Source organism: Fusarium coffeatum, assembly GCF_003316985.1.
Source record: "Fusarium coffeatum strain FIESC_28 chromosome Unknown BRIP53273_contig_233, whole genome shotgun sequence".
NCBI classification, from domain to species: Eukaryota; Fungi; Ascomycota; class Sordariomycetes; order Hypocreales; family Nectriaceae; genus Fusarium; species Fusarium coffeatum.
In genome coordinates this window covers 134,027-157,682 of record NW_022158025.1, presented here as the reverse complement: position 1 = coordinate 157,682, position 23,656 = coordinate 134,027, and the positions used below count along the sequence as shown (strand labels likewise).

General features: G+C 49.3%; 12 protein-coding genes across 12 annotated transcripts; 6 read left to right on the top strand and 6 right to left on the bottom strand.

Annotated features, from left to right (window-relative positions):
- Window positions 1-2,162: 2,162 nt before the first annotated feature.
- Window positions 2,163-3,805, top strand: FIESC28_09273 (uncharacterized protein; the record flags this gene model as incomplete). Its single annotated transcript, XM_031163410.1, has 2 exons — window positions 2,163-2,211; window positions 2,358-3,805. 2 exons carry the CDS (start codon window positions 2,163-2,165, stop codon window positions 3,803-3,805), a joined length of 1,497 nt encoding a protein of 498 aa, XP_031012577.1.
- A 235-nt stretch (window positions 3,806-4,040) lies between these two features.
- On the bottom strand, window positions 4,041-4,412 carry FIESC28_09272 (uncharacterized protein; the record flags this gene model as incomplete). Its single annotated transcript, XM_031163409.1, has 1 exon — window positions 4,041-4,412. One exon carries the CDS (start codon window positions 4,410-4,412, stop codon window positions 4,041-4,043), a length of 372 nt encoding a protein of 123 aa, XP_031012576.1.
- A 680-nt stretch (window positions 4,413-5,092) lies between these two features.
- On the bottom strand, window positions 5,093-9,918 carry FIESC28_09271 (uncharacterized protein; the record flags this gene model as incomplete). Its single annotated transcript, XM_031163408.1, has 3 exons — window positions 5,093-6,453; window positions 6,637-9,575; window positions 9,626-9,918. 3 exons carry the CDS (start codon window positions 9,916-9,918, stop codon window positions 5,093-5,095), a joined length of 4,593 nt encoding a protein of 1,530 aa, XP_031012575.1.
- A 526-nt stretch (window positions 9,919-10,444) lies between these two features.
- FIESC28_09270 (uncharacterized protein) lies at window positions 10,445-11,593 on the top strand (the record flags this gene model as incomplete). The annotated part of the gene is made up of 3 exons (XM_031163407.1): window positions 10,445-10,508; window positions 10,555-10,880; window positions 10,928-11,593. 3 exons carry the CDS (start codon window positions 10,445-10,447, stop codon window positions 11,591-11,593), a joined length of 1,056 nt encoding a protein of 351 aa, XP_031012574.1.
- Window positions 11,594-11,603: 10 nt separating this feature from the next.
- Window positions 11,604-12,190, bottom strand: FIESC28_09269 (uncharacterized protein; the record flags this gene model as incomplete). The annotated part of the gene is made up of 2 exons (XM_031163406.1): window positions 11,604-11,926; window positions 11,980-12,190. The coding sequence occupies 2 exons, from the start codon at window positions 12,188-12,190 to the stop codon at window positions 11,604-11,606; spliced, it is 534 nt and encodes a 177-aa protein (XP_031012573.1).
- Window positions 12,191-12,516: 326 nt separating this feature from the next.
- On the top strand, window positions 12,517-14,635 carry FIESC28_09268 (uncharacterized protein; the record flags this gene model as incomplete). Its single annotated transcript, XM_031163405.1, has 3 exons — window positions 12,517-12,786; window positions 12,838-12,916; window positions 12,969-14,635. The coding sequence occupies 3 exons, from the start codon at window positions 12,517-12,519 to the stop codon at window positions 14,633-14,635; spliced, it is 2,016 nt and encodes a 671-aa protein (XP_031012572.1).
- A 348-nt stretch (window positions 14,636-14,983) lies between these two features.
- Window positions 14,984-15,775, bottom strand: FIESC28_09267 (uncharacterized protein; the record flags this gene model as incomplete). The annotated part of the gene is made up of 4 exons (XM_031163404.1): window positions 14,984-15,095; window positions 15,152-15,460; window positions 15,511-15,637; window positions 15,718-15,775. 4 exons carry the CDS (start codon window positions 15,773-15,775, stop codon window positions 14,984-14,986), a joined length of 606 nt encoding a protein of 201 aa, XP_031012571.1.
- Window positions 15,776-16,145: 370 nt separating this feature from the next.
- FIESC28_09266 (uncharacterized protein) lies at window positions 16,146-16,618 on the top strand (the record flags this gene model as incomplete). Its single annotated transcript, XM_031163403.1, has 3 exons — window positions 16,146-16,192; window positions 16,251-16,398; window positions 16,466-16,618. 3 exons carry the CDS (start codon window positions 16,146-16,148, stop codon window positions 16,616-16,618), a joined length of 348 nt encoding a protein of 115 aa, XP_031012570.1.
- Window positions 16,619-17,092: 474 nt separating this feature from the next.
- On the top strand, window positions 17,093-17,957 carry FIESC28_09265 (uncharacterized protein; the record flags this gene model as incomplete). Its single annotated transcript, XM_031163402.1, has 4 exons — window positions 17,093-17,274; window positions 17,393-17,489; window positions 17,537-17,572; window positions 17,622-17,957. The coding sequence occupies 4 exons, from the start codon at window positions 17,093-17,095 to the stop codon at window positions 17,955-17,957; spliced, it is 651 nt and encodes a 216-aa protein (XP_031012569.1).
- A 180-nt stretch (window positions 17,958-18,137) lies between these two features.
- On the bottom strand, window positions 18,138-20,833 carry FIESC28_09264 (uncharacterized protein; the record flags this gene model as incomplete). The annotated part of the gene is made up of 5 exons (XM_031163401.1): window positions 18,138-20,081; window positions 20,132-20,199; window positions 20,253-20,534; window positions 20,590-20,605; window positions 20,657-20,833. The coding sequence occupies 5 exons, from the start codon at window positions 20,831-20,833 to the stop codon at window positions 18,138-18,140; spliced, it is 2,487 nt and encodes an 828-aa protein (XP_031012568.1).
- A 761-nt stretch (window positions 20,834-21,594) lies between these two features.
- Window positions 21,595-22,276, top strand: FIESC28_09263 (uncharacterized protein; the record flags this gene model as incomplete). Its single annotated transcript, XM_031163400.1, has 4 exons — window positions 21,595-21,658; window positions 21,708-21,793; window positions 21,841-21,931; window positions 21,981-22,276. The coding sequence occupies 4 exons, from the start codon at window positions 21,595-21,597 to the stop codon at window positions 22,274-22,276; spliced, it is 537 nt and encodes a 178-aa protein (XP_031012567.1).
- Window positions 22,277-22,509: 233 nt separating this feature from the next.
- On the bottom strand, window positions 22,510-23,493 carry FIESC28_09262 (uncharacterized protein; the record flags this gene model as incomplete). Its single annotated transcript, XM_031163399.1, has 5 exons — window positions 22,510-22,725; window positions 22,784-22,918; window positions 22,970-23,230; window positions 23,291-23,316; window positions 23,415-23,493. The coding sequence occupies 5 exons, from the start codon at window positions 23,491-23,493 to the stop codon at window positions 22,510-22,512; spliced, it is 717 nt and encodes a 238-aa protein (XP_031012566.1).
- Window positions 23,494-23,656: the final 163 nt, after the last annotated feature.

Genomic DNA, 23,656 nt, shown 5'->3' with positions numbered 1-23,656 from the left:
GGCGGATTAGTAGTTGGGTCGGTGACGACCAGCGAATCCCCGCTGTTGTATGTCTTTGCCTTTTTGCTCCATGGGTCTCGATAGTGGAGTTGACTAACGAAAGTCACGATAGTATGGCATATTTATAAACATATGAGTTTAGTTTAACTTGTCGTCAGACGAGAACTTTCAGTTCAGTGATGCTAGATATGACTGAAATCGCTTGCCAGCAGTAATACAGATATACATATGGGCCCATGAGAGCTCTTGCCTTGGTAAATCTGCACTGCATCTCTATTAGTCGTACCTTTTCATTCTTGCCAACTTATACGGAAGATCAGGTTCGACCGTTACACTATATGTCATATATCTAAAACTACCTAGAGAGCACTTTATCTTCCAACTTGAAGTCTTTTTAACTCTACATATCCATGCTGACATATTATTAAGACATAGCTCTTTGCATGTTTAATAGGTATAATTCTATTAACAGTAAAATGTACTGACTGGTGAGAGAGGTACACCTCAGAGTGTCAGAAGAATTGGCCCCTAGAGGCACAAGAGACGAAATAATGTAGTCACATTATGCTAGCTTAGACTAGCAGTTAGGCTACTTTATTTTGGTAACTCAAGCCTTGGACGACAATTCTTCAAACACCCACCTGGCACGATAGCCAGTATCTCTGAATTCTATGAGCAACAATCAAGGCACCTTTCCGCGGTCAACAATCGTATATAAATCTTCCAATTCAGGCCGCAGATGGGAACACAACCATACATTGCAACGAGAGTCTACTCGCAATACAACTGCTGGTGGCGGCATAACAGAAGCTATCGTCGACTGCAGTTAGTTCATTTTGCTGACGCATCGCTCAAGGCAGTACGAAACAATACGATCCCCGTTTCAATAGAGATCATCATCCAGCGCCCGCAATAAGACGGAGACGAGGATTCCCAGAACAAAGGCATCAAACGCATGGCTACTATATGTTGACTGCCAGCATACCAGTACGGTATCAAGAATCGTATGATGACTGAGATTCAAAAGCAGCTTAGATGTAAGGATGTAAAGGGCAAACACCTCGCTATATCCCTGAAGCGCGATCAAGACGAAGGCCATTGTTCCTAGCGGCGTAATCTCAGCCTCAGAAGCGGTGTCAACAAGGCAATGGGGCACGACATAGTTTCATATCTGACAGACAAAGAGAACGAGGAAACGTGATCTGAAACTTATGCGGGTTTGTCAGGACCCGGTTCCTGGATCTTGGGACTTGGCTTTAGTTGGATAAGCCATTTACAGCATGTATCCATTGTGGGTTGAAGGAGACACCGTGTTGTAGGACCCTTGACGGATAGAGATTGACATGTTCACCGTGAGGTTGGCCCCAGCTTATAGGCTTGGTATTGTTCGTTCGTTTGGTGGCGTTGAAGCTTTGATACCGCCGTGTCGGTATTGAACAGCAATAGTTTAACTGAACCAAAACTCATGATGAGCATACTGGGAAGATAGAACCAATCAATCAGCCCAACTTGTAATCTTCAGAATTATCTATGTCGAAAGGTTAATTCGTCTTGGACCATCTCTGTAAGTGCTTGTATCCGGACGTATCCCCGATATTCGGAGTCGCAACGTGCATTAGCCCAACCCGTCAAAATCCAAATCCAATCCTGACCAAGCCGCTCATGCATGCAACAATACCAAGATTAGCCCCCGAAGCCATGTTTGCCTCCCAGTAAAAATCTACCAGCCTTCTTCCACCATAACCCTAGCGATCAAGAACCGTTGGAGTAATTAAGCAAACAAGAACAATTCTCTAGATAGGAACAATATCAAACACGGGCCAAGAAAACATCGGAAATAAGGTCGAACAGTATAGTAAGTAGTTGTAGGATCAGTAGAGACTAAACTCAGTAGAGGAAGGGATGTGACGGGGAAAACATTCCTCGGTTGTAGTGAGTGGGGGGCAAACCCCAGATTTCAAGACTCTCATTCTATACTTTAAACTCATTGATTGTTTTTTTCTTTCTGTTATAGAGGTGTGATATAAAGACGAGGGACATTCGCTTCTGGAAAACAAGATTCACAGTCTCAATCACTCTCATTCAGTGAAGGCCTATATATATCCCTCCCAGTCTCAGTCTCCCTCTTTTAACTCATTCGTACTCCATCATATCATATCGCAATGGACGCTCAGGAATTCCGCGAGGCTGCCAAGGCTGCTATTGATGAGAGTAAGTCATGATTATCGTCATACTCATCATGATTTCTTCAAGTCATGATGAAAAGAACTCCCAATTGAGAAAACTCAACCCCTCCCCCGCATTCACTCAATCACCACCAAAACTACTATCACCAACACTCACTGACTGTCGTATAGTAACCGATTATACCGAGAACGTCGCAGACCATCGCGTCGTCTCAAATGTCAAACCAGGCTATCTCCGTCCTCTCCTCCCCTCCGCACCCCCAATGGACCCTGAGCCCTGGTCCGCCATCCACGATGACATCCAGTCCAAGATCTTCCCTGGTATAACCCACTGGTCAAGCCCTCGCTTCATGGCCTTCTTTCCCTGCTCCAGCAGCTATCCTGCTGCTCTGGCAGAGATGTACTCCAACTGTTTCAACGGCGCCCACTTCAACTGGATCTGCAGTCCTGCAGTCACTGAGCTTGAGACCATCGTCATGGATTGGCTTGCGCAGGCGATGGGACTGCCTGAGTGTTATCTCAGTGGCGGATCGACGCATGGTGGTGGTGTTATTCACGGAAGTGCTAGTGAAGCTATTCTTACCAACATGTGTGCTGCCAGGGAGAAGTATCTTGCTGCTGTGACGGCTCATCTTCCTGACGATAGTGAGGAGAAGGAGGATGCTCTTTGGAACCATCGCAGCAAGCTTGTTGCTCTGGGAAGTTCGGGCACTCACTCGAGTACCAAGAAGGCCGCTCAAGTTCTTGGTATTCGATTCGCTACTGTTCCTGTCTTTGAGGCCGATGGCTTTGCACTCAAGGGTAAGACTCTGGCTCTTACGATCGCGAACCTCCGAGAACGTGGCCTCGAGCCCTTCTTCCTGACTGCCACACTCGGAACTACTGATGTCTGCGCTGTCGATGACTTCGAGGGTATTGTCCAGGCTCTTAAGCCAACCTTCGATACACCACAGGATATCTGGGTTCACGTCGATGCCGCCTACGCAGGCTCAGCTCTCGTCCTCGACGAGAACCACCATCTACCCAAGGCCTTTTCGTCTTTCCACTCTTTCAGCTTCAACCCTCATAAGTGGCTTCTCACCACCTTCGACTGCTCTGCCGTCTGGGTCCGTAAGCGAGCCTGGCTCATCCAAGCTCTCAGCATCAAGCCCCCTTACCTCCGCAACCAATTCAGCGACGACGAGCTGGTAACCGACTACCGTGACTGGCAAATCCCTCTCGGTCGACGATTCCGCTCTTTGAAGCTCTGGTTTGTCATGCGCAGCTTCGGTATCAGCGGTCTTCAGAAGCATATCCGCTCCGGCGTCGAGCTTGGTGAAAGTCTTCAGACCAAACTTGCCTCTCGCGATGACATCTTCACCATCTTCACGCCCGCGCGATTCGGCCTCATTACTTTGCGAGTCAATGGTGCGGATGAAAAGGAGATCAACGATCGTACTGAGGCGGTGTATGAAACTATCAATGCAGCGGGAGAGTACTATCTTACTGCTACTGTTGTGAATGACAAGTTTGCTATCCGTGTGTGTACGGGTGTGACCAAGGTGGAGGAAGAACATGTGCAGCGCATGTTTGACATTTTGGTTGAGACTGCGGAGGCTGAGATTGCTAAGAAGGCATAGAGGTGATGGAGATAGATTGGTAGTAAGACGACTTAGATATCCAAGAACAAGCAATATGTCAAGAATTATGTGTGCCTTTATTGCTGACGCTGTATTGTGAACCTAAAATGCAACCATCCATATGCTTCCTTTATCCATTTTCATAATATTCCCCCGTTTACCAAATTCATGTATTTCATTATCATCATGTTTCCTCGTACTCTTCATCCCCTGACCCGTTCGTTGATATCAACCTTCATCGACTGTACCCTCTATCCCGTCGATAGTACTCATCATCGTCATAATAATCCGGATACCGACTGCTTGATCGATAACGACTGCGTCCTCTTCCACTATCCCTACTTTCCCTACTGTCCTTGCTGTCCCTGCCATCCCTGCTCTTGCTATCATTGGAGTCGCCGTCTAGCCACTCATGCTTCTTCTTGTACTTATCGAAGTCGTGGTTGAGGAAAGCGAAAGCTCCCAAAAGGCCGAGGACAATGCCTGGTGTCCAGTCGAAGCCACTCTGGCTCTGGAATTGTTTGTGTTCTTTACGAGCTTCGACTCGTTCTTGACGGGATCGTCGGTGGCTTCGAGGGGGTTCAGAGTAGGTATCTCTTCGTCCCATTGTGACGGTAGTTGTGCAGTGTAGATTTGGGTTGTGTAGAGGAGTTGATATGGGTTTAATAGAGACTCAAAAATAATTTGCGGTAGATAGTATAGTGTTATTGATGACGGGTCATAGATATATGTTGTATTGTGACACAGTGCTTCGTACTGCTTGAATATTCGTACTGCCTTCGCTCAGCTTAGGGAATAACAGAAAAAGAACAAACTTTACAGTGACAGACTGACAGAAGAACCCAAAAAATAAGGTAAAGCCCTGGAATCAAAACCGTTGAACTCTGTCCCCGCTGCCGCTGCCGGATTGCATTCCCGGCGCCACTTGGACTTGGGCAGTCAAGCATTGAATGTCATTGATCGATCCTCATCTCAAAGCTTGACATCGGCAGGGATTCCAACTTGGGGGTGACGTCCCCTTGGGGTTGGCGTCGTTACGTGCCAGGGTCCAATTGAAGGACCAGGCCCGGATGATGTCACTTATATCGTCATATCTCCTCTCCTACAAAGCAATATACCATTCCAATGCGCCTTCACGTAATGCTGCAGCACCAAGACTTATCAGGTCACTTGACTCAAACGGTGAGCATTGATCATTGTGTAAATCGACATTGTATTCGAGAGTGCAGAGACAGCTACTGAAGCTGAACGCTGCGTCAAGTTTATATAAAATATATAGCAAAAAAATCAGATACTCGCTCGTCGCGGTGCCATTGTGCGTCTCAACGCCTTCTTGGCCTCCGTCTCTTCTACCAAAGGCAAGACTCCTTGCTCTTTCATCTTGTTGAAAAACTCTTGTCCATACTTGTATCCCAGCTGGTACAGTTCATCAAACTTGTGGAAGTCGAGAGTTCCATAATCGTCAATCGGCGGTCGCATGTAAATGCATCCTGCCATCGTCTTGGCACGCTCAAGAGCATCAACACTCGACACATAGGCTAGTCGTCCCTGGATCTCCGCAAGCGTAGGAGGGTTTGGGTGAGACGAGAATGGATTCCATCGGTTGACAAAAGCCCATGCTCCAGATAGCGAGTCACCGTACGTTTGTGGCGTATCATCGTCCAAAGCACCTACGTCGATAGCAAAGATTATGTCAACTCCGAGACCCTTCATGTGCGACACAGTCAAATTGTCAATGTAGCCACCATCAAGCAGCATACTGCCTTCGTCGCACAGAGGTGGAAGCAATCCGGCAAGGGACATGGAGGCTCGGATGTACCTCCAGGCATAACCACTGGTATGAAACTCCGCCCGACTCTTACTGATGTTAGTTGTGTTGCAGTAATACTCAAGCCAGAAGTCTTCCATTTGCGTGTCACCCAATGCTTTGAAAATACCACGATTGAACTCGTGTCCTGTAGTGTACGAGGCGGAAGGATACGTCAAATCGAGAGCAAAGCGCCAAAGACTGGCCATGCGACCAGCAAACTTTTTGGCGAATCCGAACATGGGCACAACATCTGCATGGCGAGCGTAAAGGGCTCCAACAAAAGCACCGATTGAAGTTCCTCCAACGAGATCAATAGGAATACCGGCTTCTTCCATGGCCCGAATGATACCAATTTGAGTGATACCTCGTGCGCCACCTCCGCCAAGTACAAGTCCAATCGATTTACCGCAGAGTCGTCGTGCAAGGCGATGGAAATCACCCTTGTAAGGCGAGTCGGGCGAATAGTACGGAGTATGATGCACCTTGCGAGAGGTGTATTTCTGGATCTCGGCCTGCAACACCTGCACACGCTCTTTGAGAGCTTGACCAAGTTTCTTCGGAGCATGCACTGGCATCTCGTTGGTCCTGAAAGCCATTTGGATATGGCAATGACCACCGTTGATCCACATACGATTTTGGAGCCAAGCACGGGTAAGTCCAGGTCGCGAGTAACGTTCAGTATGCAACAGAACAAGCACCTTTCTAGCTGTCGACTTCATGCCGAGCATGAAACGCTCATACTCACCAATGGCTGGTGACCCTTCAGCAAGACCCACCAAGAGAATACTGTCTGCTTGCGTGATACAAGTCTGCGTCCATGGGGAGTTGACGTTGGTATCTATTTGACAACATGTTAGCTTGCAGCCCTCAAATAAGAGTTCAAGAATAAGTTGTAATGTGGTAAAGTCAGGAAAAAATTAGAGTTATAGAACCAACATCGGCTTTGCCTCTGGAGTCTATGTGTGATTTTATCATCATACAAGGAGTTGCTGAAGAAGAAAAAAAAGTAATTATTGCTTACCTGCAACATAAACAACCAAGCCGTATTTCTCTTCCAAATCAGCAAGATATTGAGAAAGTCTAAGCTTTCCCATCTTGTTGAAGGCATGTTTGCCAAGATGGTTGAGAATAGCGGCCTGGTTGAGAGAAGTGGCACCGTTGGCTGGGCCAACTTGCGCGAGGGCGTTCATGAGATGGTTTCCAAACTCGACAACGGGGACACCCGCAGTAACAGGAAGAATAGCTACTGTGCGAAGATTCATGTTTGACTTTCGCATCAATGTCTTCGGGTTGGTGCTGGCATCCTTGTACGAGAACTTGGACGTCTCATCAACAATGGCCCTCATTCGTGATGCAATGATCTTCGAGATCTTGATTGTGATGTTTGGGTGCTCCTGAGCTAAGCTGTTGAACAGCGTTCGAGGGAATTTTACCAACTCAGTATCTCGAATAGCGTGAAGAGTGCCGGGACGAACGGTCTCCGTAAGCACCTCGAGTTCGCCGACACTGTCGCCTTGGCCAAACTCAGCCAGGGCGGTAACGCCACCACTGCCGCCCTTACGTTCTTGAACCAGACGCAAGCGTCCATTGAGGACGATATAGATTGCCTCGCTCTCATCAGCTTCATGGAAGAGAACCTGACCAGCATTGACTTGAACCCATTCCAGGGCAAAGTCGATGTGCAGAATCAGACGAGGTAGAATGTTTGTCAATCGTTTGGCCATAGTAAGGAGAACAATGGGGTAACGATCAACAATGCGCTCAAGTGACACTCGAGGTAAGAAGCCCACGTAAACATCCGTCTTCGCCACAACATCAATGAAAGACCTGTACGAAGAGACGCTTCCAATGTAACCAGCGAGTCCACCAGGCTTGACCAAAGCGATGCTACGACGAGGCTTCTTTGACGTTGACTGTTGAGTCTCGGTCTCAGCCTGGTCTCGTGCAGCTTCGGTCCTTGCCAAGTTCGGGAACGATCCCATGTCAGACGGGTTGGGAGATGCTGGATCTGGTTGAGATGTACCAAATCCGTTGGATTTCAGAATGTTGTGAGCGTCGCCCTCACTGCTCGTACCAATATCCAAGAATCCATCAACGACATAGTACAGACCGGGGTTTCGCTCTCCCTGTTCTACTAGAACCGAGCCCTTGGGGAAGAAGACGATTTCAACCTCGTCCTTCATGTCGCTGGCAAGGGCCTGTGCACTAACAGGAGTATGCAAGGCAGTCCCGTTGGATGTCACCGATTCCGTCTCGCCATCAACCGAACCATCCAAGGGAGCCATGAACCCGAAGGCATTGTTTTGGTTGTAAAGTCTTGACCGACGATGGTCGATTGATACCAGTCTAGGAGAACCTTCCATAGACTCTGGCTCGCGAGACACGCTTCCATTGGTGTCCAGACCAAGTGACTTGAACATGCATTCCAGAATCGAGGCACGGAAGAGGTTATCTTCATCGACAGTTTCCCGGGGGTCCATTGTCATGCGGCCTAGCCTCCTCGAGTCAAACGGATCATTGAAGAACCGATCATCCTTAGGGTTGGCGCCTTGACGTCTCATCGATGCGCCTGAAACAGCTCGTTGATCGGATGGGGATATGCGCGAAGACCCACGACCACCCAACTGGGTATTAGACAGCAAGTCTCCAGGACTGGGCGTATGAGGCGAAGCTCGCTCGCGAGGTGGTGCGATGGTACCAGTGACGACTGAAGTCCCTCTAAGCTTTGTCATCGACTGCAGCATAGCCTCCTTCCGTAGCCCAGTGCTAGACCTTCGTCGGTTGGCAGATGCCGAGTTGTGCAAAGCAATACCCTTGGTGTCATCTTCCTCTTCGGTACGCTCACGTTCCCGCTTGAACTTCTCCTTGAGGCGTTCCAGAGCATCGCCTCGCAAGATGTTGGGTAGCTGACACACGGTATACTTGATCATGCTCTTCTCAGTTTGCAGTACCTCGCTGGTCAAGCCAAGGTAGTTAAAAGCCTGGGCAAGAGTGACTCGCTGGAATCTGGAGAGGATGACATGCACAATATGCGCAGTAGCCTTGGGGTAAATCTTGATAAGCCTTCTGAACGCACTTGCGGGAATGATCGCAATCGTGGTGTCAACTGTGGCGCGAGCAATAATATCTGGGTGAGCCGAACCAGATGTCGCCCTGCTTGGCATAGGTGGCCGCGTGGGACGAGGAGGAGGAGGAGGAGTGGAGCCATCCAGTGAGATAGGTGGAATGCCAGCCTGATCAGTGTCAAGACCAGAAACGCCAAGGCCTTCTGGCTTCTTCTCATCTGCGTCAGAGTCTTCCTGAGCATGGGGAGTGCCAGGCATAGAAATGTTGACATCCGAAGGGACACGCGAGAGATTCGGCTTCTCAAATGTCGGATGGCGAAGGCCACTGCTCTTGGTAGGATGCAGAGGCTCGTCGTCATCATCCTCGTTCGCCCGCAACCTGACATCTTCTGTGAACAGAGACATGATGGAGAAGAGCGACGACATGGGTGCTCCATTGCGAACTTCTGTCAAAAGTTGATAGGTCTGTTGACCAGGTGCGACATCGTCCTCGTCGGATGAGTCCAGGTCAAGGCGTCCTCGAGATGCAGCAGCGGCGCGTGGACCTCGGTTTGACTTGACAAAAATCTCAACCAACCCATCAACAACGATACAGAAACCCTTCTCTTCTTCGAGGTTGATGGTCTCTCCAGCAATGAGCTTTCGCGTTTGCATGCTCCTGGTCAGCTCGTGAAAGACGGGTCGCTCAAGGTAACCAAAGATCTTGATAGCACTCAAGAACTCGTCCAAGTAGTTTGCCAAGCCAGACTTGGTATCACCCTCATGAGTATCTGGAAAGAGGTCGATCTCCGGCTCTTTGCGCTGAGGCTCCGGCGGCAGACGAGAGTACATGTTGAGGATGCGATATCTCACGACCCAGCTGACAGCTGACACGACAGCTGCCATGATAAACATGCTACACGACTGTTAGAAGTGAAAGCCATCAGAGTATATCGGTTGACATACAGTGTGGTAGCATTCATGGTGACGGTCCAGCTTGTCGAAAACAAGTGGAACAGAAAGGAAGGGACATTGATAGTCGCAATCCGAATCACCCAATAAAGGATGGTCGAGGTGACGTGGAAAAGAGATAAGATCAACCACCCGAAGAGGCCGAACCAGGTGTTGGGCTCATGGGCAGTGATAGAGGGCATAGTGCTCATCGCTGAGGGAGGAGAGCTGCTGAAGCTGAGGGCGTGGGCGACAGTCTCAGCGACGTCGCCCGCCATTTGAGTGGCACTTGACGGATCAGATGCCATGGCTGATGATGAGAATGCTGCGCATCATAACGTAGCATCCTGTAATAAAAGAACCGCGTGGAAGCGGAGGGAGTTTGGAGGAAGGGAGAAAATTGGAGGTGACGAGGTTTTAAGAAAAAAAGAAAGCGTGACTGCATTTCCTGCACGCGAAAGCTTTTAGCTTGTGATCGAGTGCGGAGCTACAGGGGAGCTTGGAAGCCGAGGATTGGCCGACCAAGACCCCACTCCACTGAGGTTCAGTGACTGAGGCGCTGAATTTGTTCCGGGCGGGCAGGAACCCAGGTGGGTAGTGGAGGGGCATGCGTTGGTGCCGTCACTTTTCATTGTTCTCGAGTCGGGCTTTGGTAATCATATAACATCTGTTTTACGTTCTCTTTGTCCCAGTACATACGACCTGTTGCGATTCTGGCTGAAGATAACAGACGGTAAAAGTTTGTTTTTCTCAGGCCAAGCTGCAGCTATTCACGGCTTTGTTGACCGCTTGATCATGCGCTTTTGAGCTTGACGTTCCGCGACAACTTTCAAGATGCCTTTTGCGCAACTAGTCCTCGGCAGCCCAGGCTGCGGAAAGAGTACCTACTGCGATGGCAGTAAGTTGTCAAGTTACCCTTGATGATATTTCAACTGACCGACTAGTGCACCAGTTCCTGGGCGCTATTGGGCGAGCCTGTTCAGTCGTTAACCTCGATCCTGCCAACGACCATACAAACTACCCTGCAGCACTTGACATTCGCAACCTGGTCAAGCTCGAGGAGATTATGAAAGATGATAAATTAGGACCTAATGGTGGCATCTTGTATGCCCTTGAAGAGCTGGAGCACAATTTCGAGTGGTTGGAGGAAGGACTGAAAGAGTTCAGCGAAGACTACATTCTTTTCGATTGTCCAGGCCAAGTCGAACTATATACACACCACAACTCCTTGCGAAACATATTCTATAAGCTCCAGAAGATTGGATTCAGGGTTGGTGATCTTTGCTGTTTGAGAAGGCAACAATTGACAGTGTACAGTTCGTCTGCGTCCACCTCTCCGACTCCTTCTGCCTCACACAACCGTCACTATACGTATCGAACGTCCTCCTTTCCCTCCGTGCCATGATTCAGATGGATATGCCACACATAAACATTCTCTCCAAGATCGATAAGGTCGCCGATTATGACGAACTCCCTTTCAACCTCGATTACTACACAGACGTGGACGACCTTACATATCTGACGCCCCATCTCGAGACCGAATCACCCGCTCTAAGAAGTGAGAAGTTCGGCAAGCTCAACGAGGCGATCGCGAACCTGATCGAGAGCTATGGTTTGGTGCGCTATGAGGTTCTGGCTGTCGAAAACAAGAAGAGCATGATGCACATCCTCCGTGTCATCGACCGTGCTGGTGGATACATCTTTGGCGGTGCTGAAGGAGCCAATGATACCGTCTGGGCAGTTGCTATGAGGAATGAGTCGTCCATGCTGGAGGTGCAGGATATCCAAGAGCGCTGGATCGACCAAAAGGTGGAATATGATAAGATGGAGCGCGAGGCCGAAGAAGAGCAGGCTCGCATCCAGGAAGAACAAGCCATGGAGATGGAGCAATCACAGCCATCTGCTCCAACAGGTGGCATGGATCCTGATTTTGGCGACATGTCGGTACCCAAAGATAGTGGGATCAAGGTAGTTAGAAAATAATGATACCCGTTCAGCCATCTGCATCGTCCATCTCCTCATCGCTTGACGCGTCATTGACGTCGAGAAACATTTCTTCCTGGTTGCGCAAGGAACTGAAAGCAGGTGTGGGTTCAGTCTCTTCTTTAGCAGCGAGGATGAGTCTCTTGGCCTGGCGAATAGCCTCCTCTTCAGTCTTGCGCATCGTTCCACTGACGCGCACGACACGGAAGATGCACGGTCTGCCGTTGTTCACAGGAACGTGGTCCATGAAAGTTAATGTAGACCAGAGCATCTGATAGTGAGCTCTCGAACATCTGAGAATGAAAGTTGAGGTTGCCAACGATAGGTATTTCACTACAGCCATGTCAGTAATGCGACGCGGTAGAGATTTACTGGGTATCACTCACCAGAACAGGACTGTAATGCTCCAGCCCCATAGTCACCATAAAGTGACGCGACTTCCGCTTTTATTGCTTTAATAAGAATGCCGGCAGACAGCTTTTCGACTGTAGGTTGGTGATGAAGGACCGAGTCTGGCAAATTTGAATTTGCAGCCTTTGCAGGGTCGGCTGGATAAACAATGTTGACGAGAAGATATCTCTCTTTTATGCGCACCATTGTGAATGACTTGTAGAGGAAAGTACGTGGTGTTTCTGGAAATGGTTGAAGATGTGAAGTAAAGTAAATAAGAGCTTGTGACTGGATGAAGAATTTGGGTTGCATCTCCGTAAAGTTGACGACTTCGGGGGTGACTGAGTTCCACCATGACCGGGTTGGTGGGGCCGCGACAACTGAGCTCAGTTCCCCGCCGCTATCAGTCCATGAACTCACTTATATGCTCACCAAATCAACTCATGCCTTCTCTTTAAACTCACATATACCTTCAATTCGGTTTGGAAATCATAGCCGCTTGTAATAATTGTTATTCAATCCCTGTTTCGGCCATGGCTTCCGGTCCTCTAAAGGCAGCTCTTCTTATTGTCTCAACGACAGCAGCCAAAGATGCATCTGCTGATGCTTCAGGCCCCATACTTACACAAGTGCTCAAGGACGAAGGAGAAGGAAAATGGGAAGTCCATGATACAAAGATCGTCTCGGACGATGTCCTCGCTATCCAACGCCAGATAAGCGCCTGGACTGATGGGCCAGATAGTGTCAACCTCGTTGTTACAACTGGCGGAACTGGCTTTGCGACAGGCGATTCTACTCCTGAGGTGAGTTATCAATGAAGCGTATCGAAGTCAGTGATGTTAAAATTGGCCCAGGCTGTAACTCCTTTATTGCATAAGCAAGCTCCAGGTCTCGTACATGGCATGTTGGCTGCTTCTCTCACTGTCACACCTTGTAAGTGATAACGTTATGTTACTATTTCAAGTAGGACTAACAGAATAAACAGTTGCAATGATGTCACGTCCAGCAGCTGGAGTCCGAAACTCGACCATCATCGTTACCCTGCCTGGCTCACCCAAGGGTGCCAAGGAAAACCTCCAGGCAATCATAAAAACCCTACCTCATGCCTGCATCCAAGCGGCAGGTGGTAACTCGAGAGCCCTTCATTCTGGAGGAGTCAAGAAGCTGGAGGCCGAAGCTGGTATCTCAAGTGAGAACAAACAGCCTTCAGCTTCTGGTCATGGATGTGGCCACCATCACGGACATAGCCATGGGCACGGTCACGGCCATAATCATGGGAACCTTGTTAGACATACAAAACCTGGCACTACTTTGTCGAACGACCCTGCACTGGGACCATCTCGTCGATACAGAGAGTCACCATACCCAATGCTTCCAGTTGACGAAGCACTGGCACTGATCGAACAGCATACCCCTGGGCCAGAAATCGTCACTGTACCAGTTGATCAGACGATTGTGAACTCAGTTCTGGCCGAGGACGTGAAGGCCAGAGAGAATGTGCCCGCTTTTCGCGCCAGTATCGTCGATGGCTACGCTGTCGTAGCCCCGAAAGACGGCAACCTAAAGGGAGTCTTCCCTGTTACAGCTATCTCTCACGCAGCGCCTGGAGAAATTGGTGCTTTGAAGGAAGGAGAACTGGCTAGAATTACTACTGGCGCTCCCTTGCCTCCTGGTGCTACTACTGTTGTCATGGTAGAGGATACCGTCCTTAAGACTATGTCTGATGACGGAAAGGAGGAAAAGGAAGTGGAAATCCAAATTGAGGGTGTTAAGGAGGGTGAAAACATCCGCGAAGTCGGTAGCGATGTCAAGGAAGGCACCGTGATTCTCAACAAGGGCGAGACGATCAGTGGTGTTGGTGGTGAGATCGGTCTGCTCGCCTCTGTAGGAGTTTCAGAGGCCAAAATCTACCGCCGTCCGGTGGTGGCCGTCCTTTCGACTGGTGACGAGATTGTTGAGTATAACCGCCCAGGAGATTTGAAGCTGGGCGAGGTCCGCGACACAAACCGAATCACTTTAATGTCCGCTGCTAGGGAATGGGGTTATGAGGTTGTAGATCTCGGTATTGCTAGCGACAAGCCTGGTGCGTTGGAGGAGACCCTTCGTGATGGACTTCGTCGCGCAGACTTGCTCATTACTACTGGTGGTGTTTCTATGGGCGAGTTGGATCTGCTCAAGCCAACGATCGAACGCTCTTTGGGTGGCACGATTCACTTTGGTCGAGTTGCTATGAAGCCCGGAAAACCAACTACCTTTGCTACGGTCCCGGTCAAAGATAACTCTGGACAGCGGGTTACGAAAGCCATCTTCTCATTGCCTGGCAACCCAGCATCTGCTCTGGTCACCTTCCATCTGTTTGTGCTTCCATCACTACACAAGCTGTCTGGTGCCTCTACTGTAGGTCTGCCAAGAGTTCCAGCAGTCATCTCGCACGAATTCCCTCTGGATCCTCGTCCCGAGTATCATCGTGCTGTGGTCACGGTTGGCAAAGATGGACTCCTCTCGGCGACCAGCACTGGCGGCCAACGCAGTTCAAAAGTCGGTAGCATGAGATCCGCCAACGCCTTGGTGATACTGCCTAGCGGAAAGGGTAAGCTGGACAAAGGTTCAAAGGTCGAGGTCTTACTGTTGAACGCTGTTCAAGCAGCTTAAAGGCAGACGACAAATGTCGAAATAGCGTGAACGGATATTCAGCGTCATGATAACTTGTAATCAATCAACATACAATGCCAAGGGCTGGATAACTTCTTAATCTTGCGTAACATATAATTCAAATCCCGCGTCGTGATGTACACCACCTCCTTTCAAACGATACTGGTACTTGTACTGGTACAGCCAAAACACGTCCTCCCGAGCCAATCTTCCAAACGCCTGACCAAGTATTATTGGCGCAATGCATGCACGCGCTCCGTCTCTTTTGGAACACACAAAAGTTGATGATGCCGACAGCGAGGCTGCCGGACTTGATGGATGGATGGTAGTCTAAAGTAGGTGGTGAGTTTATTTCGTCTCGCCAAAGGCAGGGGCCTTGCTGGAAACCAGGAGGCCGATGATAAGACCGAACAAGCCAAGTACTGAGCTGAAAATCTCGATGACCAGGATCTTGACGAAGCTGAAGAGGTGTTAGAGAGGACGACCATAGGCGGCGACAAAGAGTATATGACGTACAGAGAAGGATCGGCAGCATCGGCGAGAGCAGCACCACTTCCGTTGATACCAACGGCAACACCGCAGACGAGGTTGCACATGCCGACGGTGATACCAGACCAGAAGAGGGCATATCCGGTGTAGTAGGAGCTGGCGGAGTAGAGCTCGGCGCCGCCAACGTTTTCGACCTTTTGGGAGAAGACGATAGCCATGATGACGCCGTAGATGGCGACGACCTCACAGAAGATAATGGAGATCAGGTTCTTGGTTCGGATGCGGGGAGCCTTAACACCACCACCGAGAATCGACGAGCCGGTAATGAAGATGCCCCTGGACGTTGACGTTAGAGCCGTGCATGACATGGATGAGGATATACGCACCATGCTGCACCAACAACAGAGAGACCGATGCACATCGCAATGCCCATAGAGGCCCAGGTATAAGGCGAAACGGCTTCGAGGAACGCGCCGACATCGAAGGACTCACCGCTGCCGGTGAAGAGCATATCTACACGACGGCGTCATGGTCAGCAAAAGTACACCAAGTCTCCAACTATTCAACGCCTCTCGAGGATGGGTATCGCGTACAGGCTCCAACAATGGTCAAGAACGACCCAATGCCGCCCACTCCATAGTATAGACTCATTGCGACGGTGTTCGTATTGTTATATCGACGGTCCGGGGGGTTGAATTGTTGGCGATGGTAGGCGACGGATGAAAGTGGCTTATTCTGAGCTTTCTAGGAGCTCCTGTTTAGAGGTATAGTACCTTGAAGCTAGAGGCGATGCGTGTCCAGCGAGCAAGCAGGCAACTGGAATAACCGGGACCGACGTCACATGATGCGAGGCTGCCACTGTGGCTGGTGAGACGCTTAGTCAGTGTACTCTAGCGTATCTCCTCCTACAGGCAGCTGAGTCTCATGAACCTTGCCTTTAACAAACAATCAACCACCCAAAGCCGAAATAACAATTTAACAACCCGACCTCTTTTCACGCACGAAAAACCGAATCGAAATCATGGCTACCGGGGCGCAGTCTTTCTATGAGCTTTACCGCCGTAGCAGGTACTGCGAATCCGCCATACGCTGCTTTGCGACAGCTTAACTAACATGGTCCATCTAGCATCGGCCTCGCTCTGACAGACACTCTTGACGATCTCATCAGTGAAGAGCGCATCAACCCCCAACTTGCCATGAAGATTCTCGGTAACTTCGACCAAGCTATCACTGAGGCGCTCCAGAAGAACGTCAAGGCCCGTCTCCAATTCAAGGTAAGAGGACAGCTCCGATGCTCGGCGCCTTTGTCCAAGACAATGCTAAACAACATTACCTGCGCAGGGAAGCTTGGACACATATAGATTCTGTGACGAAGTCTGGACCTTTTTGATCAAGAACGTGACATTCAAGATGGACAGTGGAAGTCAGTCCATCACGGCGAACAAGGTCAAGATTGTCAGCTGCAATGCCAAGAAGCCAGGCGAGGGACAATAATGGAATTGGCATATCGACAAGATAGATCGACTACGACGATGCGGTTACACAACGGTCATAGATTGGGCAACTACCGAAAGATTGAATTATTAGCATTGGGTGGCGTCTGGGGTATTGCTATTCTTTAAAGATACAGAATATTGGTTGTGGTGGGCTTTAGACGCTGAGCTCAGCGCACGCTAGGATGAGCTCATTGGACGCATGAGTATCAAAATATTGAGAATGATATGATGAATTTGAATTATATGTTTTGCAATTGAGCGCAGTAACATGGCGCATCTATGTTGGTTTCCCCAGATTTGAGTGATAAGGCTGGTTCCTTGAAGCGCCTCTCAACCGGGGCCTGTTTAGCCTGTCCCCCACTAAAAGACCACTTCTCAGCCTCTAACAAGCTTGCCAAGTCCATCAATCATCATCATCAGGGGCCATTTCGATCTCATCAACAAGCTAAAGCTTCCGAACTCTCCGACAGCCATGGTTCGTAAACGACAAACAGCAGCTTCTTCAGAACCTGAACCTTCTCCCCCTTCATCTATGAAGAGCGAATCAGCTTCTACAATGCCGCCGCCTAGTAATATGAGTATGCGGTCGCAATGGATGTTCTTTGCGGTTGCTAGTGGTGCTTGTGCAGCTTTCAATGGAGTCTTTGCTAAATTGTGAGTATTATTGATATTGGTGCTACGTTCCACCGAAATGAGATTGATTCTAGGCTCCTACATGGCCTAGTATCATGCATCATGTTCATAATCGAAACCCTTGCTGAGTGTTACTTAGGACAACTACACAACTTACTACGAACCTATCCAATGGCATCGCTAGTCTCATCGGCCTCTCCTCTCATGAACATATTGTTGAATATGCCGTCCGAGGTGTAAGTTGTTCTTCCACTCTTGAGTGAACGCGTACTAATCTCTATAGCTTTTCTTTGTCCTTAATCTCACATTTAACGGCGTGGTAAGTTACTCCCTTGCTGCACAGAGCTACTCTACTAACACTGGCCTAGATGTGGGCACTTTTCACCAAGGCTCTGGCACGTGGAACTTCCACGACGCAAGTGTCCATTATAAACACTTCAACCAACTTCATGGTTACCGCTGTACTGGGTGCTTTGATCTTCTCAGAGGTTCTACCGCCGCTGTGGTGGGCTGGTGCTGCGCTTCTTGTTGCAGGCAATGTCATCGTGGGCCGAAAGGATGAGAGTAAGGATGCTGGTGCTGCTGCAGCGGCTGAGGGGCCAAGCTATGTGCCCGTACCAACTGAAGACGAAGAGGAGCTGAGAAGGGATGAGGATGAGGATATCATTGATTTGGGAAGAGTATCAGATGAGAGGTCACGATAGGTCCGTTTAGGTGGCACGCCAGGTATAAATAGACAGGGCATATATCAGAATAGATAGCCTATTGAATGTAGTTGAAATGTTTGGCTATATAAAAGAAATAGATTTGATTCCAAAACGCCTGCGTACCATGTGGATCTCTATAGTTTAAACATCACAGCTCTGACAAGCATACTCGTACAATCACCGCCGGCTCTCCAGCTCTACACCCTCATCAAGCACGTCTTCATCGCCGTCAAGGATCTGCCCTCTACCCAGTGGTTGCTCATCACCAGAGTTGCTACTCAAACGTATGCGACCTCCAGAGTACCTTGAAACCCTGCAAGAGAACCAATTGCCGGCTCTAAGGAGTAGGTTCCATACTTGTTCCTGCCCCTCTTCGATACGATGGTTGTCCTTGGGGTTCTCGGCTGCTTCGACCTTGAATTGGTATCTCAGACAATCTTTGACAGTGACAAGGCCAGTAAGCTTGCCATGGTACTCGATAAGGATAACACGAGGGCCGATCTTTTGGAACAACTCCATGACAGTCTCGAGAGGTAGTCTTGGGTGAGCTGTGACTGGTGTTGCATCAACATATCGACTGAAGTCGAGAGTCTGGGAATGCGATGAGTCGCCATGGAGGGATGTGGTTGACAGATTTGACGATGACGGTGCAAAGGTGCACTTCAATGTCTCAGACAAGGGCGTAGTTCGACTCATCTTGTCAATAGCATATCGCAACTCAGTGCTGCCGATATAGCCGATAAGGACCTTGGTATGCTTGTCTTCCACAACGGGGAAGCCTTGGTACCGGTCGTCAGCAAGAAGCTGCTGGACTTCACCCAGAGTGAGTCCATGAACAGGCATTGACACAACTGAGGTCCTCATGACTGCCGAAACAGGTACGCCAAAGTTATGTTCCTCTTTACTGTCAAGGAACGGCATCCCGCTAAACCAGATCATCCTATCAGCAATACCTCCTCTACCGAATAGCTCGCTGATAGCCTTAGTAACTCCAACAACGATCATGGTGGGAAGGATGTAGTTGAGAGCACCGGTAAGTTCAAACATGATGACCACCACGGAAATAGTGATGTGCATGATACCACTCAGCGCAGCGGCAGCTCCGAGCAGAGCATACGTGCCGGGTGTAATGCAGGGCTCGTCTGGCTTGCACGCAGAGAAGAAGACGCTAGTAGGGTTGGCTTCGTGGATAGCCTGGACGATAATCCCAACCATCCTTCCGAATGACGCTCCGATGGCCATAGAAGGGACGAAGATACCAGCAGGGACCTTGCATCCATAAGATAGAATGACGAGGAATAGTCGCAGGAAAGTAGCAATGAACAGTGATATGATGTTCCACCACCGCTTGTTTGGTTCGCAAAGGCCATGGTAATGGTCCCCAGTGCTACACTCCGAGAAGAGAATCTCCATACTCTCTGTCATGTCGATTCTCAAGAAAGCGTTGGGGTAAGCAATAATGGCAGTACCAGCTGCCAACAAGGTCGCTTCGAGGACAGCATAATCCTTCAAGTACTTCTTTCGGAAGGACTGAACCCTCAAATTCCACTTGATCACAAAGGCACCATAAAGTCCTCCGAAAATACCAAGCAGGACATAAAATAGTAACTCAAAGAAGTGCCAGTCGTTCTTATACTCCACCTGGAACATGACCAGTTGGCCAGTTCGGAAGGGATTCATAGCAGCAAGAACTGCTGTCGCGACCAAAGCACAGAAGTAACTGCGCCATAGAGTCTTCAGGGGAAACTGGTTGGACATCTCCTCAAGAGAGAAGAGTACGCCACCGATAGGACTACCGAAAGCGACGGCAACACCAGCAGCGGCCGAAGCACTCAGAAACTCTCTCGTCTTGGAAGCATTGCGCTTATACTTGTCGAAGAGTCGAGAGATGACATTTCCAGTGCACACGGCGTAGTGTACACTGGGACCTTCTTTACCAACCGATAGGCCAGATGCGATGGCCAGGGGTAGGCATATAGATTTGATGATCAGAGTCCACCAGCCAAGGAAACCTTTCATAACGAATCCGGCAATAATGCACTTGATCTCGGAAATACCTGAACCTGCGGCATATGGTGCGAATGACTTGACCAAGGTGCCAGCGACACAAGCAAACAGAGTCTATCCAGTCAGTTAATAATTGGCGCATTTTAGGTTGCAAGTTGACTTACCGCAAAGACAAGGTATACGAAATAATTGAAAGGCTCAAATCCGGTCCATCTGTGCCATTGATCGCAGCCTGTCTCCTGTCAGTATAACTCGGCCAAGACCACACCAAGGAAACCGGCATACCATTCTCTTCTCCCCAACAGCAAAAGTTCTCGTTCAGATAGAACCCTGTCTCGCAGTAGCCCATCTTGACATCGGATAGCCATTCTGTAATAATGTTCAAAAGCGCAGCGTTCAACCCAATCGCAACACCAATGATGGTCACCACGATCCAGGCTTGCGCCGCATCATAACTCTTCCATAGCTGATATCGCCATTTAGGTTGTCCCATATCATATCGGCCGGCCGCTTGCTTCCTCCGCACCTTACGCTTCGCTTGCTCGCGCGCGGCATCTTGAACCCAATCTACCACAGATATCAGTATCGAGAGTTGTCATTCGTGATCGGTCGAGGCGCATACCTATTGTTGTAAAGTCCTAGACCCTTGGTTAGCGTCAAGATAGCACGTCTGGCGCATCCGAACTTACTTCATATCTCTTAATCTCGGCAATCTCCTCCTCTATGAGGCCCGCCCCTGTAGTAGATGTAGCGGTCCCCGCTTCCTGATCCGCATTGGAGAAGACGGATGATAGACGCGATACTACTGAGGGACGCCTTTCAGGTCCCGGAGGGGCCAAGCTGAAAGATGATTGTCGCACGTTCATGGCTCGGACAAGGCGACCATTGTCGATCGGTCAGCGGTTCTGGGGTCGCGCAAGTTGAAACCAAAGAGATCAAGGAGTTGACAATGCAGTTAACTGGATTCTAGGCGTTATTTCTGTTCCAAAGAATCTCTTTTCGCAAAGGTTGTTCTATGCTAAAGTGTCGTAATGACCAGCAGGGAGGCTGACACCAATATGTGGCTTAAGCTCTAGCCACAAAAACCGCGTTTAGTGGTTGCAGCATCGCGTCTCAACCGACTTTCTTCGCGTATGTCTTGACTTTATTCGAACGACGATTCCATTTATACCAAGTTCGATTCTCGAAAAGCCTTAAACTTAACAAAGTCGGCTTCTTGCTACTATTTCCCATTGCTTTTATACCTCTTGCCATTACCAAACCTCTTGGGCCTCCAGCGCAGCTTAGCCCCTGATAGCAACTCTAATCGTTGAACTGCATAACTCAATCAAGGTAAGTTTACAATGTAAGCTAAAGTACATGCATGTTCTCTTATTGTTCGATGCCATATCGATATGAATCTCGCTGAATGCCTGATGTCAAATCATTTGTGCTTTGCTGCTTGAACTTTGTCCCCATCCTTTCCCTCATGGATGTTTCCTCTACCGGCCTGCACCTCGGTTTCCCCTGTGACCTCCAATTCTAGCATCCACTACAGACCAGTATCAAAGTCATCAATCTCAACGCATTCTAACCTTTGCAGACTCATACTTTATACACACAAATAATTCCATCTCTACCATCCACCATGCCTTACAACACTACAGCAATCCCTCCTCGTAAGGAGCCTACAGGACAAAACCAACTTCCTCGTAAGTTCAATCACCCAACTCAAACAGTCATTTCCTAACATCAATCCAGTCTCAAGAGTCAAGAAGATCATCGCACAAGACCCCGAGATCGGTCTCTGCTCTAACAATGCAGCCTTCGTGATAACCCTCGCTGCTGTAGGCTTCCCACCCTTGCCTCTCAGCTCTGTACTCACACTACATAGGAGATGTTTGTCCAGCATCTGGCAGAGGAATCACATACCCAAGCCAAGCTAGACCGCAAGCCCCGTCGAAACATCCAGTACAAGGACGTCGGTAAGTCTAATACTCTGCTTTTCATCGTAGCACTCATTAACTTTGTCAGCATCTGCCGTCGCTCATCATGACAACCTTGAATTTCTCGAGGACACTGTACCAAAGACGGTGCCTTACAAGAACATCAAGGCTTCTGCCGCAGCGACACGGGCACGTCTCCAAGGTGACAACAACAACAACCAGACTATTAATTTCCCAATGGCAAACGGCGCTAAGAAGCCTCATGTGAACGGCAATTCCATGGGCGCCTCTGCGCATCTCAATGACCCAGAAGATGATCCCAACTCACAGCTGGAGATGGAGTCGAGACAGAACAGGGACGGAGACGTGGCCATGACAGGCTAGTTACCAACTGTACTCGACGATGAGGATCGGGTCGAAGCAGAGCTGAGACGGCGATCGGAAGGCTATACCGATTTAGTCACCAGTGCAGAAGAAAGCAGGCAAGAAGAATAGGACATCAACTAGGAGTAGTCATTGCAAGGGGATATTTTCCCAAAATACGAATAATCATGATATTTTCTGTAAACCCCATCCAAATCCTTTGCACGGCTGTCTTGCTTCATACATGCGAAGTATTATTCCTCCATAGCGTCTCCGTGAATACCAGAAGGCAGACGTCCCTCGTTGAGCTCCTTCTCCAACGCAATAATCTCCTGCAGGCTGGTAGCCTTCTTGATACGCTCCTGCAATCGCTTCTTCTCGGCATCTGTAAGCTTTATTCGTGAGAGCTTGGAGGGCGCTTCCGAGCCGTCGGCGGAGGCGCTGAAGTTGGTGGTCTTGATACCTTGGATCTGCGTATGTTGTTAGTTTCGGCGTGACCAGCTTGCTGTCGAAAGAAGTAGTACGAACCTTGGCAGCCAGGGCAGTAGGCTCTTCCTCAGTTCCGAATAATTCGCGAGCATGCTCCCTCTCAGACTCCTTCACCTTGACGAAGTCGAGGAATCGCACGGAAGGGCATTTCCAGAGCACCCAGTATCGGTAGTTCTACACCGCGCATCAGTACGAGTCACCGCCATTGTCGCATTCCCAACTCACCTCCTTCTTGGATACAGGGTTATCAGATAGCACCAAGTGCGTCAATCGGGGGAACAGCGCTAGCGCGTCCAGGTCGGCGAGCTCTGCGACGTTGTTTGACGAGAGCACCAGGTTAGAAAGGTTCGGGATGGCCTTGGCCAGAGAGGGCTGAATGTTCGAGACGCGGTTTCGTGCGAGGAGAAGGGTCGTTATGCGAGGCGATAGGGGGAAGTTGCCCAGTACTTGAATGTCATTATCGGTGAAGTCGATGGCATCGTGAGGCTATGCGGTCAATCTATTAGCAATTGTACAAACAGCAGAGGATTGGGAGCTTAAACTTACGCCAGCAACACCCAAGTTCTCAATGGCTGGAATTCGGTGTCCTGTTCACGCCGCAAAGACGATTGTATCAACTCTGCGCTCTCTAAAGATCAAAAAGTGTAGCATCTGCTCTTTTCAAACGCACCTCGGAGATCAAGCTCTCGCTCCTTCAGAGGATTGAGGTAGGATAGGGAATCCCGGATGAGGTCGGCGGTGAGCCGCATCTTGGATCTAGGGCTGTTACCTCGGGTTCAAATATGGTATTTTACTATAGTCGTTTCTTTATCGAGTCGATATCGTAAGGTCGGTGAGGCTAATGTGTACGAATGTTGGTGGTGTTGATATATGGCAAGGCTGATGATCTCGACAAGGCGGATGGGGAAATTT